We start from the raw sequence: 15,000 nt of genomic DNA on the forward strand, positions 1-15,000 counted from the left end.
ATCCCCAGCCCTTTTTTTTTTTTTTTTTTTGGAAAGAGAGACAAGGTCTTGCTAAGTTGCTGAGGCTAGCTTTGAACTTGCAATCCTCCTGTTTCAGCCTCCTGAGCTGCTGGGATTACAGACATGCACCACTGCACCCAACACCCCTCAAAATCTTTTTTTTAAATCTCTTTTTAGTTGTAGATGGATACAATACCTATATTTTTATTTATTTATTTTTATGTGGTGCTAAGGATCGAATCCAGTGCCTCACACATGCTAGGCAAATGCTCTACCACTGAGCCCCAGCCCCAGCCCTCAAAATCTTAATAGCAAGTTAGGAATTGCCTTATACCATCCCCTCTTACAGATTAATAATATTTATCAGCATGCTAATGGTTATAACATAATTTACAAGGAAAGAAGTGACCTACCATTCCTATTTGGACAAACACTTATTGATACTAATATCCCTTATAGCACATTTGGAGGAAAAAAATCCTTAGAAAGGTATAATGAGAAAAAAAAATTTAAGAAAGTTTCCTAGTCTCCTTTCCTCTTTCCATCTCTCAAATCTTTCTTCTTCACTTGGTGTTCTCTAACTCTATTCCCCAACACATATACATACCAGCGCTCCCCTAATGGCTCATTGAACTCAGTTCCCATTACTCTCAGACCATCCTCTCCATTTGCTTCAGTCCCCAGTCTAATTCCATCTCATGCTGTGCCTATTACCCCCCAGCCTAGAAAAGCCAGAGACCCAGTTTCTGCCAGGTCAAGTCTTTCTTCTTCTTCACATCTATCTATACCCAACATTTGCCTAGGTCTTCCTGATGCCCAGATGGATTCAGACCTTTAACTATGCCTCTCATAATCACTTGTTATGGAGGGCCAAGAGCTAGCCCAGATCCAAGAAATAAGAGTAATTTCCCATCTTAGCTCTACCCAGCTCTGGGACAAACCATTTTATCAGAGACTCACTAACGGCTGTTCTATTTTTGATTCTAAATTATTTCCAAGATCAAGGAACTCTATTTTTATTCACTCATTCAGCTATTCATTCACCAGACATTTTGAGGATGTTCTATATGTTTGATGGTATCAATAAGGATGAATAAAAATGTGTTCTCTAAAATTAGTGAGAAAGTCAGAGAAGTAAATTGGCATCGTGATATGGAATAAATGCTGGGATAGGTATATTAGCTGGGTGCTACTGACTGAGAAAATGCTTCTTAATCAGAGAATAGACCAGAGAAGTTACCTCAAAGAGATGTTCTCTGATAAGGATTTTGAAGGGTGTGTTGACCAGATGGTGGTGGAAGAAAGGCCATCCCAGGCAAAAGGAGTAGTGTGGTTCTAGTTAGCATATTAACTTTAAACTTCTTAATTGCCTTTGGGCTTATTTGTGCATTACCTGACTTCAAAAACAAATGAACAAACAAACAAACAAACCATGGCACTTAAACCAATTAGAGCACTAAACTAAATTGTGTTTTGGTAGATGATGATGTTACTTATCTATAAAAATAGAGATAATCCATATGCCATCATTTCTGTTTCTAAAAGTTAATTTAAACCATTTTAGGAAATTCTGATAGAAATGAAATCTGAATATTCTTTTTAAAATTCTTTCAAATTGAGCACAATGTAGTTTGCATCTCTATGTGTTGGAGATTACAGCTTTGTACAGAATGTCAGAATCAAAAGTTGATGTCTTTATTTCTCTGCAAATTGTGGGGGGATCCACTAACTAACCCTCTAAAGCTGAAATATTTAAGGACTAAAGCAGATGTAGCATAACTGCTGGTTTGCTATGTCTCTTGTGGTTTATAAAGATATATTTTATGTCTTTTATGATTACAGTATGATGTTAAAATTTTTGTGGGTAATAATACAGTCACATTGGAAAGACTGCACGTGACATCATTGGAGAAGATACAGAATGCTACCTGGTTGTCAAATTCAAGTGAAAAATGTTAAATTTGTTATTAAGAAAAGACGGTCAGGAAATTCCTTTTGAATTCAGTCTTCAATGGTTGAACATCATAAATGAGGAAATTAAGCCAGATGTTTATAAATATAATTTTTTGCTTTCTGAAATATAGAATGCTTTATAATAATTTTAAAAGATTATTGTTGGATGTTAAAACTATGGTTTATTTAAGGAGACTGAAAATTTTTTAGATCTTTGATCCCTCCCCCCATTGGCACCTTTACTAGATGCCAATATAAACTGGTTAAATATCATTTGGTTTAAATAGAAAGATTGTAACATATACGCATATTTATGATATTTTATTTGTTGGATCTTTTTCTTAATATTACTTGACTCTGTGTTTTAATCTCATTTTTTTTTTTTATTTTGGGTTGAAGCCACTCTAAAGCTTAACACCTAGGAGATTTCTCACTTATGGTTCCCTTTAAAAGTGCTAAAATCTCAGCCTCTCAACAACAGACCAAGCTACAATTTAAAGTAAGCAGTGGTATTGATAAAGGGCCCTGAGAATGTTGCCACCTTCTGATGTGTCCTCTGTAACATCCTTTCTTTTAAACCAGCAGGAGAAAGGAAAGAAGGATAAGCGCTTGGCCCATCCAAATACTTCTGGCATGCCAATCTGGTCTTCTGAAGCGTTCCCTGCTGCTTTGGAAAAAGGAGCCCCAAGGACAAATGAAAGGGCCATGGGGACATTCACATGCATAGCACCCTCCCTTCAAGTGGCTTTAGATTACTGGTCCTGGGGTGGTTTGGCCCAAGTGAAAGAATAGAGACTTGTGAACCATTTGTTTCCACACCATTTTGGGTGAAGTGCTATATTTTTCACCTCAAAAAAACCATTTAAGAAGAAAAATATGGTTTGAAAGGAGGACACAGTTTGGAAGCCATCACCTTAATGGAGTCCCTTTTAAATGTAACACTTTGTCTTATCATTCTCTTCTCAATTAGTTGTTACTGCCTTGAAAAAAAAACACTCCCTTGATTGCCTTATGCTATTGCTTAAAGACACACACTCTCTGAGATACATATATGTGTGTGTATGTATGTATATATGTACATATATATGTCTGAGATATATAGACACATGTATGTGTGTGTGTATATATATTTACATATATATATCTTTGCAACATATAGATATCTATAGATACAGATTTAGCTATATAGATATATATCCCATTTTAAAAACACTCTGATAAATGCCACTACTAAAATCTAAAATCACTGTTGTTAAGTGTGGAGTAGAACCCACGTGGTGTCACAGCACACAGTGTGCATAATGTAATTACTATTAGCTTCCTAATCTAGTCACACAAATTATCTCAAAATTAAAAGAAGGAGCAAACCCGAAGGACTAGAAATAAAGCCATTGCCAGAGGTTTCCACTGACCATTGACTGTGTCAGCCATGATTAGATGAAGTTTTTGGTAAAAATCCCGGGGAGGTATGAGGAGGAAGTCATTTCTTGGAGTCAGCCAAGCAGTTTCTAATATTTGATGTTATAGCTCTGGACTATTCATATAGTTTTAGAAATATAAGGAGATCTGAGGTTTTGAAATAAAACCACTTCTTTCTAGGCTTTCACTCTTCTTTTGTGCTTTGTCTTGAGTGATCTCAGCCCAGAAATTCCACTGCTAATGCAGAGAGGTTACATTTGGAAAACTGAGTTGGCCTCACCCCACCAGAACTACGCATCATAACCCACCAAACATGGATTCTCCGGTTTATCATCTAATTTCTTTTATATTTGTATCTCTCCCTCATCTCCAAAGCATGATTCAAAAGGAGTTTTCCAAACCGCTCATTCCTACACCTTCACTGGAGCTAACTTTATTTGCCCCTTTTGCCTGAAGTAGACAAGAGATTTCTACCTTCTTAGCTTCTAGATTCTCATCCATTCAGTTCACCCTATACGTGGCTCTTGGAAAGGATTCCTTCACTGTGCAAGGATTTTAGGGATTCAGTGTGTCACTCAAGAACCTCCACCAGTGTTCCTGTTAACTGTCACTAGGTTTTTCAGAACAAAACTGAGAACCCATCTGAATTCAGTCCCTTTGCCCTCCCTTTGCACAGAATCAGCTCTGTTCTGAATTGGTGCCTAAAAGCATGTTATTTCCTTATTTCTTCCCTGATAATTTTCTATGTTCTTTCAATCTGGTTCAACTCTTTCCTACCCCAAAATTTGGTGATTAATCTCTTCAGATTTTTTTAAATGGACCCCCTCACACTAATTTTGTGAGTGTAGCCTATGTTGGTTTGTAGTTATTAATGTGTTCTCAAATTGTGATCATTCAGTTTGTTTCTGTGAATGTGAAGGGTAAAAATCTCTAAAGACATGACCTGAATTTTCCAGTATTTAAATATATTTATATGGGGCTGGGGATGTGGCTCAAGCGGTAGCGCACTCGCCTGGCATGCGTGCGGCCCGGGTTCGATCCTCAGCACCACATACAAACAAAGATGTTGTGTCCGCCGAAAACTAAAAAATAAATATTAAAAGTTCTCTCTCTCTCTTAAAAAAAAAAAGATTTTAAATATATTTATATGGACTCTTCTTAGAGTCCATATAATTATGTGTAATTTCATATTATGTATGACTTTGTTTTATATTCTATTAAATTTGTTTTCTGTTAAATATACAGTATGGAAGGCATCAACTATGACATACATACAGATTGTTGTGAATCTTAAAAATTATTCATTCTTGGGCTGGGTTGTGGCTCAGTGGCAGAGCACTTGCCTAAAATGTATGAGGCATTAATCTCAATTCTTAGCACTATATATAAATATATAAAATAAAGGTGCATTGATAACTAAAAAAAATTTTTTTAATTATTCATTCTATTTTTAAGGTATAAAATTAGGCCTTATGTAATACTTGCTCCTCTATACCTTGCTTTCCTTTCCTATCCCCTAGCCCCACCCCAAACTCAGTATCTCATAGGGAAGACCCTTAGAGGAAGCATGATCTGAATATTCAGATCAGTGTATTATTATTATTATTATTATTATTATTATTATTATTATTATTATTATTTTGGTCCTGGGGATTGAACCCAGAAGCACTTTACCACTGAGTCACATCTGCCACCCTTTTTATTTTTTATGTTGGTAAAGGATCTCACTAAGTTGCTTAGCGCCTCACTGAGTTGCTGAGGCTGGTCTCAAACTTTGGATCCTCCTGCCTCAGCCTCCTGAGTTTACAGGTGTGCACCACCACACCTGGCAGTGTTTAACTTTTGACTCCTTTTAGGACAGGAGGACAGTGTAGGCTAAAGCAAGAAATGAGGCTGAGGCAAATATATGTTCCCTCCTTTAAGAAAGGAGGGAAAGAGAGAAAATAGTGGAGCATGGCATGACTGAATAGAAGCAAGAATTTTTAGAACTCCTTCTTTTTCCTTTCATTTCTAGCATTTGCACCCCCAGAAAATTCCTGTCCTTGACCTATGCAATAATATGTATAAATGTCATAGAGTTGAGAGTAAGACAAGTGTCTCTCTCTCTTTCTGTCTCTCTCTCTCTCTCTCCCCCCCCCCTCCAGACATACACACATACACAAACATATACATATTTTTCCCTTGTCACTCCTCCTTCAGGGGCAACACTGAAAATCTACTAGGTGTTAATGAATTCATCGCTGGCAAAGTTTATTGCCTGATATGCGCTCGTTCTCTCTCTCTCTCTCTCTCTCTCTCTCTCTGTCACACACACACACACACACACACACACACAGTGAGGACTTCTTATAGTCGAATGACTGCTGAAATTATGATGACTGCTCAAGGCTGCATCGTTTCCTGTCCCACTTGGCTGCTAGGCACCTCTGACCTGACAGGCTTACTCACTGAGAACAGTATCACACATTTGAAACCAGTTTGCTATCTTAGCAAGACGTTGCGAATAGCTTATGTAGATTTTGTTGCTGATATTTTTTCTCCTTATAGGCTATTCAAGGAAGCTCATGTCAGTATGAATCGGTAGAAATGCAATCAACATTATGGCATCTTTGATATTGCATTTGCTAAAGTCTTTCTGGATGTTTAACTCAGCTTTCAATGATTGATATTTTAGACAGTAGATAAACATTTTTGATGGATCTGTTTGCTCTCAGATTTAAAAAAAAAAAAAAGCGCTAATCCTTTTTTCTCTTTGATTGAAAAAGTGTAGTGCCATTGGAAAGGAAACAGTTCAAATGTGGTCATCATAGGTTGGTGGCACCAAAAATAGAAACTCACTTAAGGTAAAATTTGCTGTCAGAAAAAATAGAGCTTCTTTCTGAACTCAGGAGCGTGAGGTTCATGCGAGCTTGCTTGTAGATGGTTGCTACAATAAGGCTTCTTTCATACAGGTGTGTTTATGCCCCAGGCTTGCTGGCCACAGTCCATTCCATTTACAGAAGCTGAATTAAACAATAACTACCGCATTGCAAAAAATGGTGGGGTTGGGGGAAGGGGAGGGGGGAAAGGTGAGCGTCAAAGGAGATGCCTGAGAGCTTTGTTAGGGCCAAGAAAAACCCTGTTGCAGTTGTCAGAGCTTGTTGATGTTGCTAGGAACGGCACTTTTTTTTTTTTTCTCCTGGATTTTGTGGTTCTGCCTTAGGAAAGAAAGTAAAATAGAACGGAAGAACAAAGTCCTACTCTATAAATCAGCAGCTGCTCCTTGCCAGATCAAAGGAGTGACATTTTTGCTCCTGGACTACTTGTCCACTTGAGGGCTTGACAGGCAGCTAACAGCTGGCCTGCTAGACTGTATGGGAGAATCAGCCTACATCTTCTTCCAAGCAGATGACAAGCTAATCAGAGACATATCCATAGCACAGGGCATGTGAGTGCACCTTGATCTCTTCAAACATATCTAATACATAATTGCTAAACAGCTGGGTGCATTTTTGGCAAGTTAATGCTTAGGTGGCTTCCATTGAGAAGTAGGATAGAGAATTAATACTCCTATCAAAGGTGATGGTGAAAGCTGAAAAGATACTAGATTTGTGGGGATCTTCTCTTCTTAGAGTGAATTAGTAAATGACTAGGAACACTGGGGGAATCTGTTATGAATTTATATGACTGATCAAGTAACTGCTCGATTTATTAAAGTCCAGTCAGGCTACACTCAGATAGATGAACAGGTAACTGGAAATGAGTAATTTTGAAAATGATTAATCCTGTTTTAATGCTGATAGAGTTGCGTAAAGTTGTAGATCCATCTTCCATGTCTGCAAAAAGTTGTTTTCAGAAGCACTGTATGGTTTGTAGGTACCCAGATCTGGAATTTTAATGTCGGTAGTAAAACTTTCAGAGTAATTCAGTTTCTACTTGATTTTCATCTGCAATAAATCACATACAGGATGAAGGAAAATATTACAACTTATGTCTATTGACTTAGTATTTTATCTTTAAGAGGATAGATCCTAGATACAAATAACTAAGGAATTGTGAGTGTTTTCTACTCTCTTGCTTCCAAGTAGCTTTGAAAGATCACTTTTATCATACATGATAAATAGCACATATAAATAATCTGATAGCATTCTGTAAGCGTAACAGTGCTTCACAATCATAACCTGCTGGGATGTTTTGTTACACGCCACCAGGTGTGATTATACTCATGGGATAGTGTTTGTTGTTGCTCAGTATTATAAAGGAAATAAAAAATAATTCCCTATCTTAGGGGCCATTTCTCAAACGCTTTTTTTGTTGCATTGTGTTTGGTTTGGGTTTTTTTTTTTTTTTTTTTTTTGTGGTGTTGGAGATCAAACCCAGGGCCTCATGCATGTTCGGAAGCACTTTACCCCTAATTCCCTCAAATACTTTTATTTAAAAAACAAAACAAAAACCATTTAAAATTGGCTATGTAAACCTCAGTCAAATAAAATGCCAAATTTCCTTAGTCACCTTTAAACATTCTTTTAATTATAAGAGTAATCATGCTTATTATTAAAAATTTAAACGATACAGAATTATATGGAAAAAAAAGAGAAAAATCTACCATCTCCCTCCTGTCCATTTTTGAAAGATAGCCACTGCTAACAATTTCCACAAAAACATTTTATTGGTCCAACTTTTCCTTTAGGAGGCACAGATGGAGTAAAATAAATTAAATTATTATAAATTGTTTTTTACCCAAGGCAAGTGATTAAAAGACTGGTTAGATCTAAGATACCTAAAGAGAATAGGGTGTGTATTTTTTTGCAGCTAGGATTCACAATTAAAATTTAATTTTTGCAAGTTTCTATTCTTAGGCATAGCACTAAAATGTGGCTTATGATCTATGATCTAGAATAAGGCTTCCCAAACAAATGTGCAAAGATCACCTGGATCTTTTAAAATGCAGGTTTGGATTCAGTGATGCAAGAGTGGGGACTACTCTATTTCTGCATCTCTAACAAGTTTGAAGTGATGTTGAGGCTGATGGTCCACGGAACACACTTAGAATAGCAAGGATCTGGAGAACAATGTACAGTGTGTGATTCCCAAAGAGCTCAGTTCGCTACCCAATCCACCCTCAGCAGATGCTGGCACCATCATCTAAAATCCCTACCATACTATCATTCGCTTGGAGTAAGCTGCGATTTCCAGGAAGACCTCACCATATGGACACATGCTGATTGTGGGAACATAACACATTGTTACCCTGTTATCAACCCAGCATGGGTATGCTAAATAGTCACCCACCTATTCTTAATTATTACCTATGAGAGAACAGAGATCTTTAAGAGTATTAGATAGGTGCATTTTGACTGTAAGCTAATATATAATGAGCCCTTACTATGTGCCAGGCAAGCATGGTGCCAAGAATCTTACCTATAGTATCTCCCTTATTCCTCAGAACAATACAGGCCTGGTTCATTTCCCCAGTTTATAGATAGCAAACAAATTGAGACTTGGGAAGGTTAAGTAGACTTGCCCCAAGTCACACTGTAAGTAAAAGGCAGAGAACATGAAACCTTGCTCTTCATTATGTTGCTCTCTCCGCAAGTTAAACTATGGAACAATAATTAAGGAGGGCATGTTCAAAGTAGGGCAAGTTCTTGTAACTTAAGGGAAGAGTTAGATAAAAGGAAGAGTATTGAAAGAACACAGTAGAAGGCCATCAAAGATAAGCATCAGCTACTTCATAATCCTGCCCACTGTCTTTGATGTCAGCATGAACACTCCACTATTCAAGGGATATTCGCAAAGCTACAAACTGTTTGTGGCTCCAGATTAGCATCATGTTCTCATATTGTAAACTTGTTAGTATTTACTTCATGTGTTTTTAGAGGTGTAGGCAAATCTAATATTCTATCAAATTATAAATTAAGCTATGGCTCAGGGAAATTAATTATTATCTGTGAATGTTTCCCTAAGTAGCATATGAATTTCATTCATTTACTTTACTTTTCTCACACATGTCTATGAGAAAAGACCCATTGTCTGGCCACCAGTGAGCAGCTTATGTTTGCAATGTGACTCAATCATTCATGTGCCCAAGTACATGTCCAATGGTGTTAAACCTGCCTGATTCACTGATTCAACATTTCACTATGTCTTACTGAGAAAACCCTACTCTTAGCCATAATCAGAAACAGAAAAAGGCTTGCATTTAAATGGGGGGGGAGGGGTGTGCTTTTAGAAAAAAAATAGAAACTTTATAACTGATTTGCCAGTGTTGCAAGCTTCACTGTTTGAAGCACCAACTAGGAGCAAGCTTTGTGAATAAGTAGTCTGGCTGAAGTAGAGAAGCAGAGCTTTTTCCTTTTTGGACAGGTGGCCCATCACTGAGCCACCTACAACACATTTTCCAAATTGATCTGATTCCTCTTCAACAGTTCAGCCTTCTCCTTGACCAAACCAATCCATGCAAAACTTCAATTCTAGGATTCTTAATTCCTCTTCGGCGTGTTCAGGGCTGGCTGCTGTCCAGGTGACTCCACAGAGGCCTGCACTTTCTAACAAAAGGAATGCTGCAGAAAGGAGTTAGTTACCAGGTGTGGTGTGCAGCTAGTGAACCAGAAAGAAGAGATTTATCAGCCATTTAAAAGGGGCGGGGAGAGGAGGGAAAGAAACCAACCAACAATCAGGAAATGACACCTAAGTCTGCTTCTGTCAGTCTAAACTGTGCTGTGGAGTAAAAAGTCTTAAAAGAAAACTCATGATGGTCAGATTTTAGTTGCAGAAAAGTATGCAAAACTGAAAAGTTTGGATTTCTTGGGGGTAGTGGCAGGAAGGGCTGCAGGAAAAATCTCTCCAGCATGATAATATAAGGTGAAATTTTTAGTATTTACTCTGGAGTTTATTCTTTTAATGCTTTTTTAAAAATCATCTCTGAATTAACTTGGAAAGGCCTGGCAATTCTTGAAAAGTATTGAATTTATTTCTATAATTTTTTTTGCAGTGTTGGGGGTTGAATCCAGGCCCTTGCATATGCTAGGCAAGTGCTCTACCACTGAGCTACATCCCCAACCCTATAATTAAGTTATTTTTAAGCTAACAGTCTTGGTGTATAATTTTTAAGGATCACACATACTAATGCATTTTCTATTTGCATAAAATTTACAGAGAAATAGATAGTCTTAGTAGACACTCTACAGAGTATGTATGTGAGCTGGGTACTAACTCTGTGTTCAATACAAATCAATGGAATGAGTGCACTTTAGGGTACTCATTCCCTAAGGAGTCACTAACAGAATTATCTGTAGCCCTTAAAAAAAGATTCACAGTAAGGCTATTGAAATATTTTTTTCTAAGTGAAATCTGGATAAGGCTTTAGGATTATTAGCACATTTCCCATATGAGTTGTATAAAACTCAGAGTATCTTAAAGAACTATTTAATATCCAAGAAAACTTTATAACTTAGGTTTAAATTGTTTATACCAATAGAGAAGTATATTATATGGCTGCAACTTCAAAATCATTCTGGGATGACATTAAAACTTAGAGAATTTTTTAATATCAGATACAGATGAAAAACCTAACAGTCTTTGGATTGGAAATAACTTGTGGGGGTTTTCATTAAAGTTGGGTGCAGCTTGCTGCATTTTGGTTAGTTGGATGTCTTCAGCAATTTTTCAAATGTTTTGGGTTTGGCAAAGTCCAAAATGTTTTTTGCCAAGACCCTCTTTTCCCCTTATTTTTTAAGCCCGTGTGAAATTCAAGGATAACTTAATCCATATGTGTCTGATTCATTTACACTTAACTCATCAAAATGTTATTTTGTGAGACCCATTTAATATCCAAGAAAACTTTTGAGCCTTTTTAAGACAAGTCTTTTGTCTTTGAACCAGCAAGTTGCATTTTTCCATATGAATGGAGTTTGGACCTTGAAAGACTGAAGATGAGTTGATTTTTCTGCTTAGAGTCTTCACATTTTAAGTAGAATCAAAACTTGACATTCTATTTACTCCTTGAATATTGAAAAAGTCATTTTAAAATTATAAATTAGAGGAAATGGAAAAAAAGTCATGTCAAATAATTCTAGGGAAAGATTATATGTGGAAAATTTATCTTAGGAATATTAAAGAAATAAAAGTTACTTCTAGATTGACTTATTTGAATCTATAATTTAAATGCCTCCATTAAATGTACATGGTGTGTATTCTGAGTGGCCTGGAGGTCATCAGTACTGGCGGAGGAAGCAGAGTTGTAACTTCATTTTTTAACATCCAAGTTTTCTTATAGTCAACTCATTATTAATTTTAATAATAACACCTATAGTGTTAACAAAATATACCAAAATCAGGGGAGTTGACAATTGGCAGGAATTGTATGTTGAGAGATTTCTGAAAAATTGGGGCCCATATGTTTTTAAAGTTCTGATTTGGAAGAATGTGGTAAAATTATGAATCTGGCAAGAATAGTCCTATGGATCAAAAACATTGTTTGAGAACAAAAAATGCAGAAAGGCTCAATGGAGCCCATGTGAAAAAAGCAAAATCTCTATGACCCTTTGTAAAAGGATCTAGTGAAAACCTTCAGAGGCTCCTATTCATACTTGTTTAGGAGGAGTGGGCAAAGAAAGGCCATTGCCATAACTGCTAGTGAACATCCAGTCTATGCCATGGTAACTAGTGGAAAATGTAATACTGGAGTGGCATTTCCAAGTTCAGTGCTTCTTTAAAGACCTGCTAGCACGCGGAATGCTTTTTTAATGTTCTGCATTGTTGTGGAGCCCCCATTGAACAACCTTTTGAGCGGACCCCGTTTTTACTAATGTAAACATTCTGAGGAGTATCCAAAGAAATGACCTTTGAGTGAACCTCTAACCTTCCCCGTAATTATTTGTTTGAAGACAGTGTGGAGTTCTCCTGCTGAGAACTAAGAACCATGATGCCTTGCAGCTCTGTGAGTGAGGGAGTGTTTGGGGGAACTGGAGAGAAAGACATAAATAAGGGAACAACCTCCAGATGTAAATAATAAAAGAGTAAAAGGGTGAAATTAAAAAGGGAAAAAATAGCAATTGGTTTTACCTAAAGAGTTGGCCTATAGGGAAAAAAAAAAAAAAGACCCCCACACAACAGGATTAGTAGTACGGCCCCTTCCATGTGTGTCCTCCACCAGCAACTTCAAGACAGGAGAACAGGCTGTCCTGAGCATCTCTGTTGCTCTTAACCTGAGCCCACAAAAAGCATTCCTGGGGGTAGACATATTAGGTCGGTCCTCCTCCTCGCTCACAGTCAAAGCAGTGGGGAAAATGTAGACAATGAAGTTCTTTTTTCTGATTTGAGAGCTGCTTCTGGAAGTGTCTGTGATCTGGTCAGAGATGCCTCAGCAACACTTCAGGTGACAGGTGGGAATAAATATGCAGTTCCAACTCTCCTTTTGTTTTCACCTCCACTTACAGTAGCCTGTCACTTTCTTCCCCAAAGCCAAGGGGGTGTAACATTTTTGACAACTGAGCCATCCTTTCTTAAGTAATAAAGAAGTTCATTGTTTTGCAAACAAACACCATATGCAAAAGACTCCTTTGGTTTTCTTGTGGCTATTATTCCTCAGCTTAGTTGTATTCCCACCAGAATGCTCACAGGAGGCTTGTGTGGGCTGACTGTCCTCCTCCAAGGGACTTCAACTTCATAGGAAGGCAGAGCTGCCAACACACACTAGAATTCTTCTGGCTAATTTCAGAGAATGAGTTTTCAGTTCCTGCCTGTAGCCCCATGTGGACTCATTAATCATTAAGTCCCTGTGTGCTTAAGATTTGAAACAAGAAATATTGAAAAATGTTATCAATACATATATTTCTAAGGAACAGCCAGCTGTATGCTCCCTGCCACTGCCCCCCTCCCCAGCCAAATGCAAGGCCAATGAATCCTGTGCATAAGTTCAAATGTGTGGGGAATACACATCATTAAGAGCACAGAGACAAGGGTAACTCACAAATGGTAGAAAATTGTTTTGTTTTTATTAAATTTGGAGAAATAAAGGGGATTTCTTATCATCTTACTCTGTACATGAATATTTGATGGGCATTATTAAACATTAAAGTAACATGAAGTAGAAACTTATTTTTGGATTTTCCACAAAATTAGATCCAGGCTTCTTAGACAAAATAACTGCTTCTCCTTTACATTCCTGTGATTCAGCCACCACCTGATTTGAAAACGTCTCTCGAGCTCTAATATCAACCATGTGTACCTGAGGCTCTGTCTTTCTAGTGGGTTGAAAGGTGGCTGGGTTTATGGTTGGCAGTTACCTTATCCACTGCCCTGGGTGTCCCAGCTTAGGCTGGAAAGGCTGCCCCCAGCTGGCACTGACCTCTGAATGACCCCTAACTTTACAGGCTTAAGCTGCAGGAGTCACCGAAGAGCAGAAGTCTTTCTGGCCAGCACTTATTACTGCTGTGTTGGTGATAAAACTTCAGACAGCCTAATTGATGGCTTTGCTGACCTAACAATACCTTGTGAAAGCGGAGTGCCAGAGCCTGGTCTCCATTTATGACCAGCTGCAAGGGGAAGCTGCATCTCCCTATGATGGGGAGTGTAGAGAAAGGGGGAAAATCTTGCAGCCTGTGAACTTTAACCAGATTTCTACTTGTTCCAGAAGCAGAAGCACAATCACAGATTAGTAGAAGTTTTCTCAGGGAAAACTTTTGTCCCTCCCTGAGCTCTGTTTGAGCAAGTCGACTTGGAGTTGGTCGCTCAGTGACAATGCAGGCGATCGGTCAACTCTCTTTGAACACTGAAAGGAAGAATTGCCTTTAAATTAAAATAGATATCTCTATCTAGTAGATATCTGACTGCATGGTATTCCCAGCAGCATTCATGCAAAGCTGTTTGGAGCACAGAGACCGAAGTTGGTGACTGGATTCTCTGTTCTGTTTCAGGTTTATTAATGCCAGAAGGAGAATAGTACAGCCAATGATCGACCAGTCAAACCGAGCAGGCAAGTTCTAACTAGTATCTGCATCCATCCCTCAGGCCCCAGTCCTCCTCAAGTTGTACTTCAGGAGCCTCCTCACCTGGCAAATAAATGCTTCCACCAGGCATTCTGGGAGAAATATTCTTTTTAATGTCCCCAGAATTCCATTCTAGGAAGCAACACCACTAATCGGTGCTAATTGGAGATTTCCCACCCTGACTCGACTGAAACTGCTTTTTATTTTCTTTCTGAATTGGTAATTGGGCACAAGTATTAGTGCCACAAGCAGTTTGTTTGACTGTGAGCTCTGGAATTACTCCTTGCTTGTCCGCATCCCATCATTAGCATGCCCTCATTTTCTTGTTCTCCACAACTCCTTGGTGTATGCTTCGCTTTCACTCCCGGAGCATCCATGGTTAAACTTATTGTATCCATTCATTTGCTCTGACTATTCATAATATTCTACTAAAGCCTGACGTGCTGCACTGCCAGCATTATTTTTTATTAAGAGATTTTTTTTTACCTTTGTTTAAAATGCATCACATCCATCCCACCAAAATACGCTTGGGTTTTTCTCACGCTCTCAGTTTTTCCAAAACAGTTTTTGTACAGCACTGTCAGAACCATCCCCAGTGTACTCCTAATCGTTTTACTTGGGAATAGGCCTTTCCTCAGTTTGCTGGGGAGTGTGGCCT

The 15,000-nt window shown here is 38.1% G+C and overlaps 1 protein-coding gene across 4 annotated transcripts in view; it reads left to right on the forward strand.

Annotated features, from left to right (window-relative positions):
• The window catches only part of Meis2 (Meis homeobox 2), a 220,898-nt gene that overhangs the window by 200,985 nt on the left and 4,913 nt on the right, over positions 1-15,000 (forward strand). For all 4 annotated transcript variants that reach the window (XM_048793021.1, XM_048793022.1, XM_048793023.1 and 1 more), the window contains exon 7: positions 14,271-14,329. In XM_048793021.1, the coding sequence (XP_048648978.1) occupies positions 14,271-14,329 (59 nt within the window). The remainder of the gene's footprint in view (positions 1-14,270; positions 14,330-15,000) is intronic.

The sequence above is a fragment of the Marmota marmota genome, unplaced genomic scaffold (assembly GCF_001458135.2).
Source record: "Marmota marmota marmota unplaced genomic scaffold, marMar, whole genome shotgun sequence".
NCBI lineage: Eukaryota > Metazoa > Chordata > Mammalia > Rodentia > Sciuridae > Marmota > Marmota marmota.